General features: G+C 39.3%; 1 protein-coding gene and 1 long non-coding RNA gene across 2 annotated transcripts in view; both read left to right on the forward strand.

Moving 5' to 3' along the window:
* The first annotated feature begins 2,081 nt into the window (after window positions 1-2,081).
* ptprc (protein tyrosine phosphatase receptor type C) overlaps window positions 2,082-25,134 on the forward strand; it is a 99,034-nt gene continuing 75,981 nt past the window's right edge. The window contains exons 1-10 of the mRNA XM_064332051.1: window positions 2,082-2,157; window positions 2,284-2,400; window positions 2,550-2,624; window positions 3,257-3,331; window positions 5,545-5,619; window positions 6,313-6,339; window positions 7,129-7,359; window positions 7,677-7,889; window positions 8,081-8,203; window positions 8,906-9,028. Coding sequence (XP_064188121.1) covers window positions 7,263-7,359; window positions 7,677-7,889; window positions 8,081-8,203; window positions 8,906-9,028 — 556 coding nt within the window. The 5' untranslated portion in view covers window positions 2,082-2,157; window positions 2,284-2,400; window positions 2,550-2,624; ... (2 more) ...; window positions 6,313-6,339; window positions 7,129-7,262. The remainder of the gene's footprint in view (window positions 2,158-2,283; window positions 2,401-2,549; window positions 2,625-3,256; window positions 3,332-5,544; window positions 5,620-6,312; window positions 6,340-7,128; window positions 7,360-7,676; window positions 7,890-8,080; window positions 8,204-8,905; window positions 9,029-25,134) is intronic.
* Window positions 15,996-18,682, forward strand: LOC135253138 (uncharacterized). The gene is made up of 2 exons (XR_010329542.1): window positions 15,996-16,653; window positions 16,800-18,682. It is a non-coding gene; the product is annotated as an uncharacterized LOC135253138 (long non-coding RNA).

The raw sequence follows: 25,134 nt of genomic DNA on the forward strand, positions 1-25,134 counted from the left end.
ACCTAACCCCTAGGTGCTCCCAACAAGCTGATTGGTACTTTGCATGGCAGCCTTTTACCGTTGGTGTGTGAGTGTGTGTGAATGGATGAATGAGAGGCATTAATTGTTAAGCGCTTTGGATAAAAGTGCTATATAAATGCAGTCCATTTACCATTTACTTGCTAGTACTGGGTGTGGTCATCTGCTGCTGTAGCCCATCTGCTTCAAGGTTCGACGTGTTGTGTATTCAGAGATGCTCTTCTGCATACCTCGGTTGTAACGAGTGGTTATTTGAGTTACTATTGCTTTTCTATCAGCATGAACCAGTCTGGCCATTCTCCTCTGACCTCTGCCATCAACAAGGCATTTTCACCCAGAGAACTGCCACTCACTGGAAATGTTCTCTTTTTCAGACCATTCTCTGTAAACCCTAGAGATGGTTGTGTGTGAAAATCCCAGCAGTTTCTGAAATACTCAAACCAGCCCGTCTGGCACCAACAACCATGCCACGTTCAAAGTCACTTAAATCACCTTTCTTCCCCATTCTGATGCTTGGTTTGAACTTCAGCAGATCGTCTTGACCATGTCTACATGCCTAAATGCATTGAGTTGCTGCCATGTGATTGGCTGATTAGATATTTGCTTTAACATGCAGTTGAACAGGTGTACCTAATAAAGTGGCCGGTGAGTGTATATTTGTTAACTACTAACTAAATTTAATAGACAATTAATATATTTGTACATCATTAATTCATGTTAAAAGCAGCATTAGTCACTGCCAATTTATGTGACCTTATTGAAAAGTGTTACCTGCATTTCTTTTGAATTGCATGCATTAGCCATAGTCTCAAGCAGGTTGCCCATAAAGGTTGATTCGTCTCTGTAATAAGTTGTCTTTAATTTATGGACTTTATAGAAAGGTGTTTCTGTCGCTGACTACGGTCAACAGAGGCTATAAAACGAGCAGTTATAATTTCTTACCGGGTTTTTGATATATAGCAGTCAAAACTGAAACTAAAATGCCTCCAAAAACTAGGGGATGTAGTGAATACTCAGGAAGTTGTGGTTGCAGTGCTGAAATGGCACTGTTCGCCTGTGCAGTCAATTGCCATGGCAACCAGGTTATGCCATTTAGAGGTTGCTAACCACTGTTAACTCCACCCTTCTCCTTTCAAGCTACATTCTGAAGAAATCAACACAAGTACCAGGAAGTCAATGCAAAATGCAAAAAAAAGCTGTTATACCATTCTCTGCTCACAAATGGTTTGAATTACACATTCAATAATTTGCTTATTGAATTATTTTCCTTGTTCTGTTTTTCAGGTATAAATGGAGTACTCAAAATATTTGGTAAGTCTTTTGTCTTTAAACAAATTAATCATTTCATTTCCATATGTATGATTTGAAGAGACTATGTATATACATATAGTACTTGTGATGTGTTACTGGAATTCTTTTTTTTTATGAAGTTGTTTAACATAACAATGTATTGATGGTCGTTAATGCATTGAGATACAAATTTGGGTTATCTTGTGACACAGGCTCTTCTCATATAATATATGATAAAATAATTTTATCAGGATCATGAATACTTGTGTAGAAAACTGGAAATATTTTGGCCTCTACAGCTTGCAAAATGGATACTGTACATGCATTGATTATTTGGAAGAAAAACGGAAACATTTGCAATATTTAAGTAAGCCATATTGGGCTGCTCCCATTGTAGTCTGTGTTGCTTTGTGGAAATAAATAATGGATATATGGTCTTTGTAGGTAAAATGTGCAGTTTGTTTCCAATACTCTAATGCCCACCCATGCGCCCGGTAATTCTAAGAGGAAACTATGGAGGTTATTAATGTCTAGTGGCAGTACAATTACATTCAAATATTTTTGGAACAAGACAAAACTAAGGGCAAAGAAGCTTGTGTTCCTTTATATTTTAGCACTGTATCTACGACCACTGTATCATATGACAACAACTCAGAATGAGAGCTTAGGGAGCATTTATTAGATAACGGGTGGCTTGATTTTTTCACCCCTAGCATCCTGTATCATAATGTACATCATATAATGCTCTTTTTTGTGACATCATGTAACTTTCAGACAATCAATCATCTCTACTTGCATCCACCACTGCAACTCTTACCCCCACACCAGTCATTCTCTCCAACAGTACAGGTAATGTCCTTTTGCCCTTACATCCAAATTCATGTTGTACTATAGCTGCTCCATCGAATTAGAACCTGTGAAAAATACACTGGCAGAACCTTTGCTTCATGTTTAATGTGTACTCACCATTTTCAGGACTGGAAAATTCTGAAAACTTCACATACTCAAATGCAAGCACCTCTCACCCTGCAAGCACCACGCCTTCCAAACCTGCACTCAAGCCATCTACCACACCTGCTAGTTCAGCTACAGGTTGGCCATGTCTCCGTAGCTGCCCCCGTCATTGTTAGAATAAATATAATTTTCATTATTCCTGAACCTGAGAGTTGTGGACAGTACATTATTTATTTTCATTAAATCACTTTGCTTTTGGAGCTGACTGATATGGTTATGTTGCACAGCCTCTTCTCCACCCACCTCACATCCACTCACCACTTATATTCCACTCATCCCTACCACTGTCACGCACGCAACAGGTAATGTATTATCATGTGACTTATAAGAAGAAACTGTGGAGAATATTAATGTCTCGTGCCGATGTAATTAGGTTAAAATATTTTAGAATTAGTATTTAACAGAGTATAATGGATTGAAGTTTAAACTACTTATTTAATTTTTTATTTATTTTAAGAAATCAACACAAATACCAGGAAGTCAATGCAAAATGCGAGAAAAGCTGTTATACCATTCTCTACTCACAAATGGTTTGAATTACACATTCAATAATTTGCTTACTGAATTATTTTCCTTGTTCTGTTTTTCTGGTACAGATGCACAAAATGGTAAGTCATTTGGTTTCAACAATTAATTTAATTCTGTGATTGCAAGACATGACTGCTTACAATAACTACTGTTTTGTGTATAACTGCAAGCTTTTATTTAAATACAGATACAAATATCAGTTGTAATATTAACACATATGTATAACCCACCCACAGGTAAAACACTTAGACAGTATGTGCACAAGGACTATGTGATATTATATTATTGCTGTATTGTGATGCTGTGTGCTGAGGGCTGGAGTTGTATTCTTTTGTTGTGAGTTTGTAATCAAATGTATGATGGTGGTAATGCTTTTGGAGCTGACTGATATCGTTATGTTGCACAGCCTCTTCTCCACCCAACTCACATCCATTCTCCACTTCTATTCCACTCAACCTTACCAGTGTCACGCACGCAACAGGTAATGTCTTATCATGTGACTTATAAGAAGAAACTGTGGAGGATATTAATGTCTCGTGCCGGTGTAATTAGGTTAAAATATTTTGGAATTAGTATTTAACAGAGTATAATGGATTGAAGTTTAAATTGCTTATTCAATTTTTTTTTCAGATGCACAAAAATTTTATCATTCTGTTTCAAAAATTCAATTTTATTCCATGATTGCAAGACATAGCTACCTTCACCAACTACTGTTATGTGTATAACTGCAAGCTTTTTTTAATACAGACAGCAAATATAAGTTGTAACATTAACACATATTTCTCCCTGATTGTCAGTTAATGCACATATAGAATACTACTTTTTCAGATGCACCAAAAATAAGTCATTCTGTTTCAAAAATGTATTTTTATTCCATAATTGCAAGACATAGCTACTTACAATAACTACTGTTTGGTGTATAAATGCAATGTTTTATTTAAATACAGACAGCAAAAATCAATTGTAACATTAACATATATTTCTCCTTGGTTGTTAGTTACTGAACATATAGAATACAACTTGATCAGGTCTTCAGTGAGCACAGACAGCTACTGCATGTTTACTGTCATTCGGCGCAAGTGTAATGGATAAAATAATTTTATCAGGATCATGAATACTTGTATAGGAAACTGCAACTGTTTTTGGCCTCCACACCCTGCAAAATGGATAATGTACATACATTGATTATTAGGAGAGAAAAAAGGAAACAGTGCAAGTTTTGAGTAACCATATTGGGCTTCAGCAATTGTAGTTTGAATTTCTAGTTGAAATCAATGTGGTATTTTTAAGTAAAGTGTGTAGTATGTTTCTAATGCTCTTACTTCTATGGAAAAAAGTAAACTCCATGTAATGGCAATTTGAAAACTGACTTACCTCCAACCACCTTCACCTCTCTTATCCCTAAATACTGCAAACTGCTCCCAATGGAAGTAGTATTTTTTCATCAAATCAACTTTGAGCTGTCCTTTGAGCTGCCATTAACCATGAACGCACCAAGAGAAAAGCAATGCAACTGTATTCTTCTCATAAAGTTGACTTCAACAGTAGCTTAACTACTCCTGATCATGTCCAAAGCTTTAACTTTTTTGTTTTTCACTCATTCAAGAAACTGCTGCAACCACTGTGAATACAGGTAGATACAGTTTCATTTGCACGGTTTTTCGTGAAACCATTCCATTCGGACAGTAAGTTTACTGCAGCAGTTCAGTGACCTAATGATCTAAAGTCTGAAGCTGACCCCAGTTTGGTTCACTCATGATCTAAAGTCTGAAGCTGACCCCAGTTCAGTTAACTCATGATCTAAAGTCTGAAGCTGACCCCAGTTTGGTTAATTAGTCATCTAAAATCTGAAGCTGACCCCAGTTCAGTTAAGTAATTATTTGAATTCTGATGCTGACCCCAGTTCATTTAACTAATGATCTAAAATCTGAAGCTGACCCCAGTTCAGTTAACTAATTATCTAAAGTCTGAAACTGGCCACAGTTCACTTAAGTAATGATCTAAAGTCTGAAGCTGACCCCAGTTTGGTTAAGTAATTATTTGAATTCTGATGCTGACCCCAGTTCATTTAACTAATGATCTAAAGTTTGAAGCTGACCCAAGTTCAGTTAACTAATGATCTAAAGCCTGAGCTGACCCCAGTTCGGTTAACTAATGATCTAAAGTCTGAAGCTGACCCCAGTTCAGTTAACTAATGATCTAAAGTCTGAAGCTGACCCCAGTTCAGTTAACTAATGATCTGAAGTCTGAAGCTGACCATAGTTCACTTAACTAATGATCTAAAGTCTGAAGCTGACCCCAGTTCAGTTAACTAATGATCTAAAGTCTGAAGCTGACCCCAGTTCAGTTAACTAATGATCTAAAGTCTGAAGCTGACCCCAGTTCAGTTAACTAATGATCTAAAATCTGAAGCTGACCCCAGTTCAGTTAACTAATTATCTAAAGTCTGAAACTGGCCACAGTTCACTTACCTAATAATCTGAAGTCTGAAGCTGACCCCAGTTTAGTTGACTAATGATTTATTAAAATCTTTCATAACAAAGACAGTGGGATAATAGAAAATGCTGCCCCTGTCATTGTTAGAATAAATATAATTTTCATTATTCCTGAACCTGAGAGTTGTGGACTGTACATTATTTATTTTCATGAAATCACTTTGCTTTTGGAGCTGACTAATATGGTTATGTTGCACAGCCTCTTCTCCACCCACCTCACATCCACTCACCACTTCTATTCCACTCAACCCTACCACTGTCACGCACGCAACAGGTAATGTCTTATCATGTGACTTATAAGAAGAACCTGTGGAGGATATTAATGTCTCGTGCGGGTGTAATTAGGTTAAGATATTTTGGAATTAGTATTTAACAGAGCATAATGGATTGAAGTTTAAACTACTTATTTAATTTTTCTTTTAATTTTAAGAAATCAGCCTTGGGACAAATTTGTCGATGTTGTAGTTTAATTTGTTTTAAAATTGCTCTAACTGCTGCTGGATGGCTCATCCTGTTAAGGTACTGTCTGTATGGATGAGCCCCATGATCTGGTATGCAATCCAGACCATTCCATTTCTGACTGTGGCTGGCAGCCTGGAGAGGTGCTGAGTAACTGGCCTTAGTGTCACCGTGGAATCGGTGGGTGCCAGTCAACCGGTGTGACAGCATTTCATCACTTGCCCGAGACCCCCAGTACTCAACTGGGTGCCCATTGTTTGCCTGTTAAGCTCCTCTCACTCGTATGCATGTGCCCAACTTCTAACACTGGTTTTATGAAAAGTGGCAGCTGACATCACATACTATGGAGGAGAGCACAAGCTTGCCTTTTCTTCGCCGAATCAACAGCAGAGGCCAAAGCAACAAGTTCTGATGATGAATAATGATTGGGCGGGCCAAATGGGGAAAAAAAGGGGGGAAAGCATTAAAAGACTGTTCTAACTGTTTTATTTCCTTTCATCCACTCCAGCTCCTAGTCAATCACCCCCTGGCTGTGGTGAGTAAAAATAAAACACAGGTTTGAGATGGTGATGATAATATCACTAGGTCCATGAGAACTGTAAAACATATATTTTAGTCCTTATCATCAAGGCATCAATGTAGACACTATATACAGTAATCAGCGGTAAACAATAGAACATGATCAATTATGCAATTAAGGGTCAGATAAAAAAAGATTTTTACACTCATGAATAAACCAGGGGTGTCCAGTTTTAACCAGATCAAAAGGGGTCCAGGGTCAGCATGGGTGCAGGTTTTTGTCACACTAAAAAACCTGATTCAAATCAAAGATCATGATTTGTTCTTTTGTTCAATTACATGTAATAGTGCTGGGCTAGAAAAAAGCTGCACCCAAACTGGTCCAGGATAAGATGTGCCAACTTAATGATTAGTTGAGATGATTAGGGAATCACAATGTGTTGATTGCTTAACAAGTGGTTTAAAATGTTCTTTGTCATCCTCTTGGAATCAAATGTATCATACTACCAACACTGATCATAGCAGAAGTATCTGCTGTGTAATTCTATGGTGTGTAGTTTGCATGTTCTTTTGCTTTACAGTTAGACCCTTTGACTTACACATCACCTGTTCCAGCAAAATAAATAAATATGGCTACCTTACTTTGCCCTTAGGATTCTTCTTCCAGTTGTAGAATATCCCTGTTTATTACTGGACTGTCTGTATTGAAGATGATTCATTGAGCATGTTTGCTTTTTTGTTTTATGACAGACCATTTACAGGTACAGTGGACACTTGAAACAATGATTAATGCATTTCCTTACAGAATACAACATAACGAAGAAAATACCATGTGGATTTGAAATCCTCACTGGTGTCAATGGATCATATAGAATAGAGTATCAGGATGGTCAAAACAGGTTCAAGAATAAGACGTTCCATGGTCCATCTCACCAAATAATGGAGCTTTGCTATAACTACACTGCTATAAAAGTATTTAATGGAACATCATCCTGCAGTCTCACAGGAAACAAAATCTTTCCTGACAATGATTCTGGTAAGTCAAGGAGACTTTCACCACACACTGAGATTGGCCTAAATTAATCATTTAATAATGTTCATTTGTTAATGTAATTTGTTAGTATCACCTCCTTTCGATATGGATAGAATATTCTGGTTTTCCTAACAGGAAAATATAATGGGAGTAGCTGTGAGCTCTAAACAAAACATTACTTAACAAATTCATTTTTTGTTGATTGTTGCAAAAGGTATAAACCAGGCATTTCCATATCTAATCTGTCTTTCAAAGTATGCAGCTATAGATCTTAGATGGCAATAATTAATTTATGTTGCATATTGCATTGGTTTCCCAAGATCTCCTCAAGATAGAATTCAACTCTTCAACAAGGCAGGTGTGCCGTAATGCAATTTGGAACACCAGTGACGTAACATTTAAAGTTAATAACGTGGCTGTGAACAGCAGCTGCCAAGAGATAGACAAAACTTCAGTTTGCTCCAGTGTGCAAGCCACAATATCCTCAACTGAGTGTCATTTCGACAAAACAGAAACAATTGACATAATCCCAGGTATGTCCATTTTTCTTCTGTTACACATGCATCATAATAAACGACACAAAAGTTGTTGAATGTTGTCATCAAGCCAACAAGTTCTATTTAAGAATATAATTTTAATATTTTATTTCCTGTTGTTAAAAAGTTTTTTTTGTTTCTGTTTTCTGTTTTTTGTTTCTCCTCCTAACTTGTATATGTCTTTACAGCATTAAAGAATATTACGCTTGAACAAAATACAACGTGGCCAGTACACATAAATGAAACATGGCCACCTCAGTGCCAAAATAAAATAGATGTGACTTACACTTGTAACGATGGAACTGGAACAGGTAGGCCTAAAGTATTACTACAGTACATGATTTTTCATCCACTTGCTCCTTGTCCACCTAGGTTTTTAGTTTTTGTTCATCACCTATATAAATGTAATACAACAATATGTTTTAAAAATGTGATGATAATATCCCAAAGATACGGAGCCCCCCTGGGGTCAGCTGAGAGAAAAAAAGACCAATGTGTAAATCTGTATCCTCAGTTTAGAAATCTGTGCACACGGTTTATAAACCGTGCTCTCGGATTCATAATCCGTGCCCTCGAATTACGAATCCATGCACACAGATTTGTAAATCGTGCCCTCGAATTAGGATTCGTAATTCGAGGGCACGGATTATGAATCCGAGAGCAGGGTTTATAAACTGTGCGCACAGATTTCTAAACCAAGACTACAGATTTACATACACATCTTTTTTTTTCTCAGCTGACCCCAGCGGGGCTCCGTACAAAGATACACATACAGTACTAATAAATAAGCATAATATTTCGGTTTTCTTTTGAGCTAAAATGAACAGCCTTTCATTCTGTTGACTTGAATATATACTCTCTCTCTCTCTCTCTCTCTCTCTCTATATATATATATATATATATATATATATATAAAGCTGAACAGCTGAATAAGTATTGATTCATTTTGACTTAATTATCTATACAATGATTCCTTAGCATAATGCATACTTTAATCGAATTTGGTTTTTTAGGACAATTCTCTCTTAAAGACCTAATCCTTTTTCGGAAGTACTCATGCAGTGGAGAGTTACTGTACAACCGCAAACCCATTCAGCCCCCAAAAAAAATAAATCTAACCATTGACACAGATTGCGGTAAGTAGATCTATATTTAAATGTATTTTTTGTGTGCTTTCTCATGTGACATTTAAAATCAGCGCGTTTACTACAACACATTTACTAAAACTTTTAATGTAACCTTGATAAACTACCAATTTGATTTAAATGTAACTATGTATTTGTAGTCAAAGTGTGGATTATGTGAAATATGTTTCATTTTCCAAACCCAGCATTTTTAATCGTTAACACCCTCGTTTCACGTCTGGCATTCTGATAATTCATAATTGATTGATACTGTTGGATCAAACTTTATCAAAGTGTTCAACTTCAACAACCAGATGAAAATTAAGAAATGTATTAAGTTACAACAAATATGTATGTCTAATCTAAAGACAATGTTCAACAACCTTTAAAAAATTAACTAAGGTTACAGACATGGACAAGGTTACAGACATGAATTAAAGAAGATACTAAACCACAGCGTGTTTGTCCCAAAGTAATCCAAGGATGTGCCAGAACCAAAATGCAAAAACCAAAAGACTTCAGAATTTTTTTTTAAAAACCAGAGATGAAATATAGAATGATAGACCTTGATGCAGTACTCAGGTGCCCACCTTTGACTAACAGTCACAAACGTCTTGCCAGGTTGCCCAAACTGACTGCTAACTAATAGAAATCCACATATTTTATCTAGTGAAAGAGAGGAGGGGGAGGGGAATGGACACTTCCTCTGTCACGCACACATACACACACACACACACACACACACAGACCCACACTCGCACACAGACACACATATTCACACCTCCAATGGCTATCCCCCCAGTTCCTGCTCTGTCTTATCTACAGGTTATGCTGGCCTTTGGAGCTTTCTATGGCTGAGAATGGCCAAATGGTGAATTACAAGTCTGGCATTCCATCTCTGTGAAGGATTAATTACCACCCCTGTCACCAAATTACCACTAAACATGCACATATACACATGTGTATATATGGAGTATACAAAAATATAATACAAATTTTAAGTGTATAGAATCCCAGACAGCTGCAAACCATTCATTTTATCTTCAATTCTGGGATCTATTCTGAGAGATAAACTGTAGCTGTTTTCAGCCAAGTGTCATCCTTTTGAAATTGGTGCTGCAGTTGAGCTGCTTATTACTCAAGAAAACGGTCTTAATGGGGGCTGCTGGGTGACTCATTTGGTTATGCTACGACCCTCCAGTTGAGTCTGGACCGTGCCAGTACTGACAGTCGCCGGTAGCTCCATGGGGGCAATATTCAATTACCAATTGCATTGCCCAGGGTATGGGAGGGCTTGGTCAATTAGGGGTCCGTGTTTCATCGCACTCCAGCGACCCCTGCTGGAAGGCCAGGTGCCCGTGGACTGCAGGCCAAAGCTGTATATGAGACGCCTTTCTCCGGCTCAACTCCATGAGAGCTTAGCTGTGGACTGTAGTGTGCAAAGAAGCCTGACTAGTGACACCAGGTGTCAGATGAGAACAGCGGATGTCTACTCTCCCCTGAATTAGCAATGGGGATCATGCCTTCATGACAATACAAGAATGTATTATCATGAAGGCAAAGTGATCCGGAAAGTGGATATGTTCAGCATGTTCTGTGCTAATACTAAAAAATAAAAAATATAAGTTGGTCTTTAGTCAGAAAGTACCTAGTTTCCTAACAAATCCATGTCTCATTGTCCCACACTTTTTCCAATATATAGACCCAACTCATTTTAGTGCTAAGGCTGGAGCTGAAATTCAACACATATGCACTACATGGCAAAAAGTATGTGGATGCCTGAAATCCAACATCTCATTTAGAATTATGGCCATTAATATAGAGTTGGTCCACCCTTTTCAGCTATAATAACCTCCACTTTTCTGGGAAGGCTTTGTACTAGATGTTGGAGCATTGCTTCAGGGATTTAATTCCATTCAGCCAGAACAGCATGATTTGGGCCTGGCTCCCAGTTGGCTTTCCAATTGATCCAAAAGGTTTTGGATGGGGTTGAGGTCATGGCTCTGTGCAGGCCAGTCAAGTTCTTCCACACCGTTCTCGACAAAATCATTTCTGTATGGACCTTGCTGTGTGTCTGGGGACGTTGTCATGCTGAAACAGGAAAAGACCTTCCTCAAACTGCCGGGGAAGTACAGAATCATCTAGAATGTCATTATATGCTGAAGCATTAAGATTCACCTTCACTGGAACTAAGGGGCCATTACATTACATTGCATTACATTTATTTGGACGCTTTTATCCAAAGCGACGTACAAAAAGTGCATTTCATGGTCATAGACAACTGCTAAACACAGGTTCAGTAAGGTACAATACTTATTTTGTACAGCTATTTCTAGCCAAGAACACAGTTTAGTTCACACAGTGAACACTATTCAGACCTAGCCTCTGCAAAGTCAACTAGGCAGAAGAATAAGCTACAGTATTAGGACAAATACAAATTACCAAAAAGTGCTGGGATGGGGCAACATGTAACAAGTGTCATGAAAAGGGGGGGGGGGAGATTTAGAGTGAAATAGACAGGGTGGTGGTGGTTAGTCTAGGTATAGTCTGAAGAGATGAGTCTTCAGGCCACGGCGGAAGATGGGTAGTGAGGGGGAGGTTCGGAGGGGGACGGGGAGTTCGTTCCACCACTGGGGAGCTAGGATGGAGAAGCTCTGTGATCCCTTTGGGCGGGTGGGAGGGGTTACAAGGCGCCCTGCTGCCGCAGAGCGGAGTGATCGAGCAGGCACATAGAATCAAGTCATGTCCTGCAAGTAGATGGGGGCTGTCCTGTTGGCAGCAGTGTAGGCAAGGGTCAGTGCTTTAAACCAGATCCTGGCAGCGACCGGTAGCCAGTGGAGTGATCGCAGCAGAGGAGTGACGTGGGAGAATTTGGGAAGGTTGTAGATGAGTCTGGCAGCGACATTCTGAATCATCTGTAGTGGCTGTATGGCACAAGCTGGCAGGCTTGCAAGGAGAGAGTTGCAGTAATCAAGGCGAGAGGTCACCGTAGCTTGGACGAGCAGCTGGGTGGAGTACGTCGTCAGGTATGGTCGAATCCTTCTGATGTTGTACAGAAGGAATCTGCAGGACCGTGATGTTGCCTTGATGTGCTCCTTGAGGTCCAGTTAGTCATCCAGGACCACCCCCAAGCTCTTGGCAGAGTGAGAGGCAGACACTGTGGTGCCATCAACCGTGATTGAGAGCTCACGAAGTAAGGAGGTCTTGCACGGGAAGAAGAGCAGCTCAGTTTTGTTGAGGTTGAGCTTCAGATGGTGGCTGGCCATCCAGGTGGAGATGTCAGCCAGGCAGGAAGATATCTTATCATTGACCTGTGTGGCCGAGGGGGGGGAAGAGAAGAAGAGTTGTGTGTCATCTGCATAACAATGGTAGGAGAAGCCATGTGAATTAATAACTGAACCAAGAGATCTGGTGTATAAGGAGAACAGCAGAGGACCCAGTACAGATCCCTGCGGCACTCCCGTAACAAGGGGATGAGAAGCAGAGGCAGACCCCTTCCAGGTGACCTGGTAGGACCTATCTGCAAGATAGGAAGCGAACCAAGACAGGGCAGTCCCAGTGGTGCCCATCCCAGCCAAGGTGGAGAGGAGTATTTTATGGTTGACCGTGTCGAAAGCTGCAGACAGGTCAAGAAGGATCAGGACAGAGGAGAGGCGTGAGGCTCTTACAGTGGCAAGTGCCTCCATCACAGCTAGGAGCGCAGTCTCTGTTGAGTGCCCAGATCGGAAGCCAGACTGGTGAGGGTCTAGCAGGCTGTTCTGATGGAGAAAAGAGGTTAGTTGTTTAAGAACTGCTCGTTCAAGGGTTTTGGACAGAAAGGGTAGAAGCGATACGGGTCGATAATTCATTACATCGGAGGGGTCTGAGGTGGGTTTTTTGAGAAGTGGGGTAACACGACCCATCTTAAAATCAGAGGGAACATGACCAGAGGAAAGAGAGGAATTAACAATGGAGGACAGATAGGGAAGGAACTCGCTGGAAATGGATTGGAGAACTGTAGAAGGGATGGGGTCAAGAGGACAGGTGGTTGCACGATGAGAGGTGATGAGTTGTAGAACATCGGAATCCTCCAGCATCTCAAAGGAGGTCAGTGTGGCTGAGGGTTTGTCCCGGGGGATTGGGGGGCTCACTGGATGGGCGAAGGAGTTCCGGATTGTAGCCACCTTTCCTTCAAAGGCAGCCAGAAAGTAATCTGCGGAGAGGGAAGAGGGAGGTGGGGGTGGAGGAGGAATGAGGAGGGAAGAGAAGGTGGAGAATAGTTTGCGTGGATTAGAGACACATGCACTGATCTTAGATTGGAAAAATGAGGCTTTAGCTGACATGAGGGCAGACGTGAAAGTCGCCAGCAGAGTATGATATGCGGTCAGGTCATCAGAGGATCGGGATTTCCTCCACTTCCTCTCTGCAGCCCGCAGTGATGTTCTGCTGGAGCGTAGTGACTCAGTCAGACATGGGCATGGGGGTGAGGAGCGTGCTGGTTTGGAGACAAGAGGACAAAGTGAGTCGAAGGACTGGGAGAGACAGAAGTTGAAGGTGGAGGTAGCAAGATCAACTGGCAGGTTAGAGAAAGATGCAGGAGGGGGAAGTGTAGACAGAGCAGTGGAGATGAGGGAGGATTGTGACAGAGTAGAGAGATTTCTCCTGAAAGTTACTGTGGGTGAGCTGTTGGATGAATTGAGGGAGAGTAAATAGGAGAGGGAGAAAGAAATAAAGAAGTGGTCTGAGACATGGAGGGGAGTCACTGTAAGTTGGGGAATGGAGCAGCTTCTGGTGAATACAAGGTCTAGTTGGTTACCAGCCTTGTGTGTGGGGGGGGGGAAGAGGACAGGGATAGGGTGAAAGACTGGAGGAGTGAGGCAACCCTGGACAGTTGGGAGGTCTCTGGTGGGAGGTTGAAGTCTCCCAGTAGATAGCAGGAGTGCCATCCTCAGGGAGGGAGCTTAGGAGAGTGTCCAGCTCGTCCAGGAAAGAGCCGAGTGGACCTGGAGGACGGTACAGAACTATAATGTGAAATTTTGAGGGATGAGTTACAGTGATTGCATGAGATTCAAAGGAGGAGGAAGTAGGGTTAGGACTGGGGAGGACACAGAACTTCCAGGACAAGGAAATGAGCAAACCGGTACCCCCGCCTCGGCCAGAGGCCCTGGGGGTGTGCGAGAAGGAGTATCCCGCAGACAGAGCAGCTGGGGTGGCGGTGTTGTCGGGAGTGATCCAAGTTTCTGTGAGAGCCAGGAAGTCAAGAGACTTTGTCTTGGCAAAGGCAGTAATGAAGTCAGCTTTCTGGACAGCTGACTGGCAGTTCCATAGTCCACCTGTGACAGTGAATTCTTGAGGTGTGGATAAGGATGGGTAGATCAGGTTAGATAAATTGCGCCTGCGGTGAATAGACCATTCGGAGCGAGGCAGCGCGCACAAATTAATGGGGTTTATAAACATGATAAACTGACGACAAGGCTGCCTATGGCAGCCTCCGCTGGAGCTATAAATACAGGGTGGCAATTACGTGCTTGCATTACCTTCATTAGGGCAGATAAGCACCAGGTGAAGCTACTCGAAATTAGCTCAACAATACCGGGCAATTTAACACCAACACCAACCCCCACACACAGTTTTACTAACGCGTTTAACTAACGACAGAAAGTCAACTACAGAGATTCTGAGCTAACGCACAACTATGTTTGCTGACTAGCAACAGTTAAGACAAGTTTAAAAAAGATTATCTAAATTACACACAACTATGTTCTCTAACTAGCTACAGCAGAAACAAATCAAGTGAAGATACGCTTATCTGAATCGCGGGGTACGGCAGAAGTGACGACACAATCAGATGCACACTAAATGTACCACAGATGAACACCACTTAAATAGCACCAGGTGAAGCTACTTGAAATTAGCTCAACAATGGGCCCAGCCCAAACCATCAAAAACAGCCCCAGACCAAGGGATGTCCATATACATTTGGTCATATAGTGTACATGTTAAAACTTATTTTCTATTGTAGCCATTTGCTACTATATACTGCTACTGCTACTACAGTACTACCCCTATTATTTCCACTGTGACTAAGTACTATCCTTCTCTTCCAGGTGTAAGCATAATGCTGGTTCCTGAAACTATCTCAAATTCTTCTGTAAAATTTAAATTGAAAGTCACCAGCGAAAAATGCCCAAATCTTCTGGAGGAACCAGAATACCAAAAAAAATGTATATATGTATATTCTCATTCTCCAAAAGGTAAGGGGGAAATTAAGATTCAGTAAAAACCACCCAGTAATAGTTTTCTTTACCATAATAACGATACGATAATAATGTCCATATCTGAACAGTGTGCATAAGACTTATAAACAAATATTTGTCTTAGTAATTCTGGCACAGCTTTCTGTTCTTTGGCTTGCTGAACAGGCAAGGCTTGAGAAAACAGGATGAAATGGTACAAGAAATAACATTTTTTAAAAACAATCAGTAGAGTAATTACTGATAGTACCTCACTAGACTACCATGTTTTTCGTTTTCAAAATTTTCCACACAATTGTATTTATGCTCTATTTTCTCAGGTTCTTCACCACAATTCGACACAACGCAGACTGAATATAAATCAGAAGGTCTAAATCCATTCACTGACTACACATTCCATTTGGAGCTTAAATGCTATGGAAAACATGTTGCGCAAGGTCAAAAAGAAGTGAAGACACAAATTGGGAGTAAGTTGAAATCTCATATCAGCAATCAATCAATATTAAACAGGCACCTAAGCATGTACATACTGTATCCAGTATATATATATATATATATATATATATATATATATATGTATATGTATATATATATGCTTGTATGTCTATGCATGTAATACTGGCTAATCTTTCTTTAGCAAAGAAAAAGATTTTTCTGTATAGGAGTTTCATAATTTTGCCAGGAAAGTTTTTCATTGGGATTACAAGATTAGGAATCAGTCATGTCTTCATACAGCATTGCTGTTTATTTAAGTTTGGAATCCATGCACTATGATTAAAAATTTATCAAAGTAATTTGTCAGTAGTAAGGTAAACTCTGTCAAAAATGGACAAAATGGAGGTAAAAGATAGACAGGTGTAAACTCTGGTAAACTGGATGGTAGTCTGTCAAAGATTATTCCTAATTTCACCAAAATGAGTTCAGGAAATTATGCTATCATTACTGCAGAAGAAATATGCTTGTGAAAACTGATATGTGAATATGAGGCCACCCTATTTTTTATATGGCCATCAATATTTTACTTTTAATGAAGAAATTTGCTCTAATTGATATTAACAGCAAAAACATATTTTTCAGGCCACAGAACTAAAGTGATATCCCTTCCACACATTCTGTTTATAGAGTATTATATAGTAAAACTATATATAATACAGTGTAAATCCATGAATATGAGTCAATTTACACTAAATGGCTAATTTATGTTGTGCTAAATTTTCACTTTTTTCTAGAATTACCTATGTTGACAATATGATATTAAACACTACCATGAATGTGCATGTCTGTATACTCATGCATTGTTTCCCTTTTAATTTCATTTGTTCATTTTCCTGCCTTATTACACCTGTGCTGTGAAAAGCTGTTAAAGAAAACGAACTCAAAGGGACGCATATGACAAAAATGGGAGTAAGTTGTAATCTCATATCAGCAATCAATCAATATTAAACAGGCACCTAAGCATGTACAGTACATATCCAGTATAAATTGATTGCATATGTATATATGCTTGTATATCCATGAACGTAACATTGGCTTATCTTTCTTTTGCCCAGGTTGAATTTTGCCTGGCAAATAACCCTTCTACTACATAGGGTTCCTCCATGGAGACAGGTGCCTTTTGGTACCCTTTCTTCTGAGATTGTCGATGAAGAAATAGGTTCTTTATCACAATGGTTTGATGAAATTGTGTTCCTGTACTGGTGTGGTTTCAGTGGAAATTAAATGACTTTACAAAGATAAATATTTTAATAGCAAAATAGTTCAGTTCCTCGTCTTAAAATAACTCAGTATGTGTGCAGTCCATCATCATATTTGACTATATTATGCCCCACGATGAAATAATTGAACGTGTCACTCCTGGTAGTTTACATATTGATAACTTGTAGAAAGAATATACTTTTTATTTCATATTTTATGATTTTGCATCTTTGGTTATAGGATTTATTCAGTGAAAGGCAGATTATGTAGATCAATTTTTAGCCTTATATTGTTCATATGAGCAAGTAGTGTTTCTCCTACCAGAATCTTACAAAGTAAAAGATATATAGACAGACTGGAGGGAATTTATAACTTTTTGTGGGTGACGCATATGTTGCTAGTCCAATAACAAATATTTTAGATTTCGTTTCGCACATTTAGTTTGAATGAGAGTGGTGGTTTTATTACAAAACTGCCGTTAATATTTAGTTTTAATCTTTCTTCCAAATCTGTCTGTATAAATGCACTTTGAACAATATTTTTGCAGGTTAACTTTTTTATGATTACATATGAAGGCAGAAAGGAAAGGTAAAAACCAAATGGAAAAAAGGACTAACTGGTGGATTTATTCTTTAAAAAATAACATCAAAGACCGGCCACAGTCTCATATTACTTGTGCATCGGTCGCCGTCTTTCCATGTAAAAATATTTATTTGTATTCAAGGTTGTTAGTTTGGTTGTATTTTTATTTTGGAACAATAGCAGCTGTATGTTTTGGTTGCTAGTTCTTTAATGATAATACTGCATGGTACAGATTTACAGATCAGTTCAATCTTAAACGGCACCTCTGTTCATTAATTTTTTGTGTTACATTACAAAGTCATTTAGACTGATTTGCTTTTTTTATATCTGGTACATCCCATTTCAAAGACATTCTGAGGTGTGTGTGTGTGTGTGTGTACAGTCACTGATATTGTACTCTAGCAGCATTTAATTGATTTTGATAATTGTGAAATCCTATGATAATCTGAAGTGTTCTTAGGTTTGCGTGGCTTTGATTATGGCCTTAATAAAAGAGCATTAACTACGTGCACATTAACTACGTGCTAATTAAACTGCTGCTGCAAGGCATACTGTATGGTAGATCTTGCTGTGATTTATACCAAATGTATCATGGTATTCATTAAAATAAAGATGTGAGCAATTTTTTTAAATTTATCAAGTGCTTGTTATTTGGAATTAATGTATTGTAGTATGGTCTAACCAATGCTACTTGTACAGTAACAGAATCGATACTTTTAAACCTGCTTACTCACACATTTTTCTCTTGCGTAAACAGACATAATGTCATATGTCATGTGCTACGCTTATATTTTACAGCTCCAAATCTATATTTGTTGTCATAAACAGAATCCAACTTAGGTCACCGTTTCATAGCAGATGTGAAGCGCTGGATGAATTCAGTGTTTTTGCCGCTACCCATTTAAGATGCGTTATAATCTGTTTACACTGCTCACGTGTAGCTGTTCTGGGAATGACTACAGAAAGCACATAGCAGACAGACTTGTTTGAGGCTGACTTCAATCCGAGGTTTTTACTTGTTTCAGCATTGGATCTCTAAAGTTTTATGGGAATTTGTTTTTTTTTTTTTTTTTGGTTTGTTGTACTTCATGGCTAACTGTAAAGATGCACATATTTGCTATGTATGCTAAGAGAATACAATAAATCTTGGAAAACACATATGTTGTCATTATTTATCATAGTAGGAATATGTCCTTCAGTTGTTATGCGTCTTATTTAACATATTGCAAGGGCGTTCATTTGTATTACAGGAAATATGTATCTTTTTTTATTCGAAGAAAAAAAAAAAAAAAGACCCGGCATCTAGATAAATTAGGTTTGAACTCCAATAAACACTGTGTCCATTTATAGTGTTTGTATCTCTGCCCCAAAGCAAAAATCACTCCCCATTGAAGCAGTTTGGACCTTATTATGGGGGTGTTGCAGTTTTATGCTTCCACCCTTAAGCAGAACACCAGATATTCCCTGTTGGACACCATGCAGAGGAACACTCCTCCTCTTCTGTAATGAATTCCTCAAAGACAGGAGTTCAATTAAATCACAGGGAATTTCTTTCTTGAAAAAGTAAACAACCACAAACATTAATATTGAAGTTGCTATTCTCGTCTTGTGTCCAGACATGCAAATACACAAACATTTGCACACACACACACACACACACACACACACACATTATTTAATTTTGATAAAAATGAGACACAATGGCATTATTTGCTATCTATTAAAAATTGACTTAAAAAATTGAAAGCATGAATATTGAAACTGTTGTGATGATGCAGAAGTCCATCTAGTGGTAAAATAACAACATTGCATTTGCAAAGAATGTTTGGTGATTAGTATTCAAATTTGATCTTTATTAACAGATTTAATTAATTTAATTAATATTAAGGGCTTGTCCCACCAACTCAGTTGCCAATATGGTTCTGTATACAGCTTATTTTACCAGCCTCTTCATATGAGTAGCATTTAATGGAAGATTTACTCTTCTGTTCAGGACAATGTAACAGAAGCTTATGAAAAGATAAAGAGCTTGTTTCGTTTCTACACGTTATCCCCTGTGGAAATGGGGGGGGGGACTTGCTGTTTGGGAAGGCGGTATGTTGAAGGGTTTGTGTGCTAAAGCGGGAAATATCAATAGAGTGCACATTGAAATAGCTTGTGGCGCATGCTTGGCAACTGAAACTTCAAACATATTAGTTTGTGGAGACAAAAAGAATTGTCCAGGGAGAGACTAAACATCCAGTATTTACCTCTTTTGTTTATCGGTTGAGAACTGTTGTTGTGAGTGCAATCTTAGGGCCTCCAAATTGAGAAAGTGGAAGACCGATAAGGAGGGTGCACTTTTACACACGGCAGGCACTGCAGCTGTGGCCTTTCTGCTGAAGTCTTCAGTTCCAAGACCTTTTTTTCAAATCAGATTGGAAATATTTGTGTATTAAAAGAACAGAAAGCTGTTGTTGACACCATCTCAGTGATTCACAATGGAAGCCTTCTTCTAGCTTTAAAATTTAAAGACTTACTTGTTTGTTGATTCCTGTCTATAGCAATACATAGAGCATATTCTTGAGACTGCACACAAATAACAACAGTAGCACAGTACACTGCTGTACATGACATTTGTGGTAAACCAATCCAAAGTAAAAATGAAGCTCTACTTCCGTGAGTGTTTCAGTAGCAGCAGTGAGCTGTCCGATAAAGGTCATGCGTGAGGGAAGCGTCGCAGGAACATTTTGCAGTGCTGTAGCTGTAGAAATGAACAGCTCAAACCGAAATCTGATCCGGAGAGTGCCTGTGCTGATAGCTGGAGCACTGCTGCGGAGTTCTGTTCTGCAGCTGTTTCCACTTCTACTTCCCTTTCTGCAACTGCCACATTTCATCCTGTCCACTGATCGGAAGAACCCATTAAAAAATTAAAGCCGCAAGCGGCGTTGGGAGGGGTCCAAGCATTGGCACAATTGCGCCCCCTATGGAGCGATTTTTAATCCTCCTATTATGTTCAAATTAACTAACAACTTTTATGTTTGGGGTCAATTTGACCCCAGCAATATGAACCTGCAGAAAATAATTGTAACTGAAAGTGTTACCCAAGTTTCTCTCTAAGATACTTTAGGCCTTTCTACTGACCATCTTAATAGCCCAGTAAATAAGACATGACCCCCCCCCCCCATCCCCCCATCCTTATACATCAAGTATTGATTTTATATGACTATTGTGAAATATGCAAATGACTGTACAATCTCATTCATTGACCTAAAATTGAACACAAAGTATGTTTTGGTGTTTGCAGGGCTTTATGTTGGTATTAAGTGCTCATTAAAAAAGAAAAATAACATTTGGAAAGAAACACACCTTTTATTATCAAACATAGTAACATTTTATGTCCGGGGTCAGTTTGACCCTAGGAAAAAATATTAAAAATGTCAAACATTTCAAATGTTTAGGTTCAGAAAACACTTCAGAACATCAATAAGTAACATATAACAGTTATTCAATAATGAAGAAACACCAATAAAAAGTAAATTAGTCACCAGAATTGAGTTTTGATAAAAAATGAACATAACAGCTCAACTGAGTACCCGTGGGTATCAATTCTTCATTCAAACGAGATAGGTGCAGGTTTGTCACGCTCCTGTCGACCCTGCCTTATTCCCTGTCATCAAAGCGTATAATGTGGGAGAAAACATGAAATGTCTCCAGAGACATTGTAGCTGGAAAAATTGCCCGACTAGTGTCAGCATTCCAAAGGCTTGCTGTTGCTTCACCTTTTGACTTGTACACTCCTGCCAAAATAAGCAACCCAATATAGCATTGCTAGTGAGTCACATCCAGCTCTTTCCAATTGTCACCATACACACGCCTCCCCTCTAAGTTTGTCATCTCAAGAATATCCTTTTGCATTGACGATGCAGACTTTATGTCTTGTACATGACTGCTAGCATAACTGGTGGGGCCTGGAACCATTTTGATGACATTAGCAGCACTAAGTCTACCCTGTCTTTCAACTGGGGATCCAGACCATAGTAGTTCTCCATTTTTGGAAGTAAACATGTCAGTTCTTGGTGGTTGAGAGGCGACAGGAAGGTTTCTTGGTGGTTGACAGATGACGGGGGGTTTCTTGGGGGTTGGGAGATGACAGGACGGTTTATTGGTGGTTGAGAAACAACAGGAGGGTCAGAATGTGGTATCTCAAAGGCTTCATTCTCATCATCAGAGGAGGATGCCACACAGTCAGGGCCTCCTCAACATTATCGTCAGTCTCAGACATATCTGCATCTAAATCACTTTCACTCTCCAAGATCTGTTTTTTTCGGTAGGTTTGGAAATTTGAATGAAGGTGTTGTCTTTTGAACTATAACGGTCAGTAACAAAATCTAATTACGTGGCCTGTGCAAGTACAAATGATTTGGCCGTTCTCGAGTCCCACACACAACAGAAACTACGCGAACTATGCAGACTACGCAAAAGTATAAAACAGCATTTTGATGGTCCGGTGTGTATGTAGAGCTGCAGCGCTTCCGCGCCGCAACTAAAAAAGGTGTCAGACACGTATTCCAGTCGATTGCTCAGCTTAGCAGAGAATGCACATTTCAGAGCGCCTCAGAGACAGATAGAATAATAATACACATTTCAAATAATAAATACGACATTGAGAAAAAACGAAACAAAAGACGAAATATCAACTCGCGACCTGCGTGCTGCACGCAGAGTAGCCTACCGTATTATTTATTTAGACATTGGCAGATAAGAGAATTTTCGGTTACGCTGACCTATAAAACACTATTCCAAAAGCAAAATCAGACATGTTATACATCGTTAGAATGCTTGTACTCTCACCTACTGAATAAATGAATTGTCAATCAAGCCAAATTGTACTAAAAAGGGTGACAACGCCGTAAGCAACAGGTGTGGTATTACGCACAGCTATTTTTGAAGGTAGCCTACCCAGGCATCACAAATGCGAGTATATTTCACAAACGGATTGTCCAAGACAATATATGACCACTCAGTCTCAAAAGGGACATCTCTACACGTAAAACCAATGGTAATATTGCATATTTATTCAATGTTTAGTCCCAGATATTGACTGTAGAATGACATGGTATAATTTTTAAAAACTTTGTCTCGTTTATTTCGTTTTCACTGCTGAATTGTCATATTTTAGGGGTAATGTCGGGTTCATCTTGTTGCTACGGAATATTACATTATATTACGTTACATTACATTACAGGCATTTGGCGGACGCTCTTATCCAGAGCGACGTACAACAGAGGGTATAACCATGACCAGGAACAAGTGTGTCGAAAACCCTAGAGAGAAGTACCGTTCCAAGTGCAGGGAACAACCGCATAGTTCAACTTGGACCCTGTAGGTTAACCTGATTAACACTAACACAAACAAGAACAGCAACAACGCAGTCTATGCAAAAATACAAGCAACAGTTAAGATGAGTGCATTAAGTCACCTACGAAACAGCTACCTAGTCACAACCCTAAGCTTACAGTCAATTTAGAGATTAAATTGAGAATACGATTTCTCTCAGCATAATGACGGATTCAAAGACTAAACGAACTCACCCGATATTGTCTTCAAATGGATCCATGCCAAAGAAAAGTAATGATTCATCCTCTCAAAAAGTGTTCACTAACAAACTTTTAGTAGCCTAGCATGCACTCTGGCTGGCAGTGTCTTCCATTGATTCCCCGACGTTCAGACCCTCCCCTCACTGATAAAAACTAGACCCTACGGTGTCGGATTACTTGCGTCGCCATGGATGTCTTCTAGCCGCTTTCCGTAAAGAAGTTTACTAGATGTGGTAACACTTTAGATTTGGAGCTACAGCTCTTCCGCACCCCAACTAATAAAAAAGTCCAAATGGCGGGCAAACAATATGGTGGACATAGGTGGTCCCAATAGCAAAGTTGTAGAGCACATTGGGGTCGATGAAGTTTTGTGCAGATACAATAGAGTTCCACCAGCTTCACTGCTTGGACCCCTAATAATAATAATCCTAACAGATACAATAGGGTTACACCAGCTTCACTGCTTGGACCCCTAATAATAATAATCCTAACAGATACAATAGGGTTTCACCAGCTTTACTGCTTGGATGCCTAATAATCCTAACAGATACAATAGGGTTCCACCAGCTTCGCTGCTTGGACCCCTAATAATAATAATAATAATAATAATCCTAACAGATACAATAGGGTTCCACCAGCTTCGCTGCTTGGACCCCTAATAATAATAATCCTAACAGATACAATAGGGTTCCACCAGCTTCGCTGCTTGGACCCCTAATAATCCGGACAGATACAATAGGGTTCCACCAGCATCGCTGCTTGGACCCCAAATAATAATAATCCTAACAGATACAATAGGGTTCCACCAGCGTCGCTGCTTGGACCCCTAATGAGAGACGTGGGTGTTTTGTGTGGGCGTGGAGGTTAACGGGGTGGGGTTAACAATGTTGGCTCGTAATCAGAAATTTTCAGGTTTGATTCCGAAGGTTGGACCGTACACTTTTATAAGAGCACCCATTCTTGATGCCATCTGATTTGCCAACGATCAAGATGTAGAAATGTAGTCCATGCAGGTCTTTAAGCAAATGGGTAACATTGCAATACTGTGTCAGTCTGAATGTGAATTAATTTGTGATGTCTGTGCTCTTGTGGAATAAGCAAAAACAAAGGGAAAATGAGAACCAACACAACCCTAGATTACCGTGTCTGTTGGCAGTGCTAATTTAGACCCCGTCTGTATCTGTTGTAGTGCTGAAATGATGCTAGATCTGTGCATTGTTATCTGTTTCTTTCACAGTGGTGTCTCTCCTCTAGGTCAAGTCACACCTCACCCTCTCAGTGCTGTTCTATGAAAATGACGTGCTGTTAACACAACTCTGTTGAGGAGTTAACATGCTTCTCTAATTGTTGCAAATTTTCATGTTTTTTATTTATTTTTATAATTTAACTGTATTCAGTGAATAATGTTATCGTATTTTAGCATGGAATATGTTTGACTTAACGACATGCCCTTGTGATGAATTGCGTTGCTTTTATTTCACGTAGCCTCCATTTACACGGATGTGTCTTTCCGGAATTTTGACTGTGCCCCACCTATAAAGGCAGCTGCATCCTGTCACAGGCTGATGTGCTCCCTGTGACAGAGCTATGCTTACGTAGGACTGATACCAGTAAATCCTTGGCAAGATGTGCCTGTCTTATTATGGTTCATAAAAGAGTCAGTTACTAAGAAAATAAACTTGTTACTGTAACTTTAAAAGATGTATAGAGTTTAATTTGAAGAAGCACCTTTCACTCTGGTTGACTGCTACATTGAGTGCGATGAAAGGTTTTTAACCCTAGAATGCACAACATGGGTCAAAAAAGACCCAGCTGAGTGTTTATTTGCTATCTCTGTAACTAATAACAAGGCATCATTTTTATCTTTCGCCTTTTATTTTAAAAAGATACATGACATGGGTCAAAAATTGCCTGTATGGATTTCTATATTATTTCATGCATGTGAGGTCTAATATGTAAATGGCCGCTTCCTGGTTGATTTATTTTAGAGCATGTGCACGCAAGGCCTCCAAGTAAGGCCCTATTGCCT

Source organism: Anguilla rostrata, chromosome 4 (genome assembly GCF_018555375.3).
Source record: "Anguilla rostrata isolate EN2019 chromosome 4, ASM1855537v3, whole genome shotgun sequence".
Classification (NCBI taxonomy): Eukaryota; Metazoa; Chordata; class Actinopteri; order Anguilliformes; family Anguillidae; genus Anguilla; species Anguilla rostrata.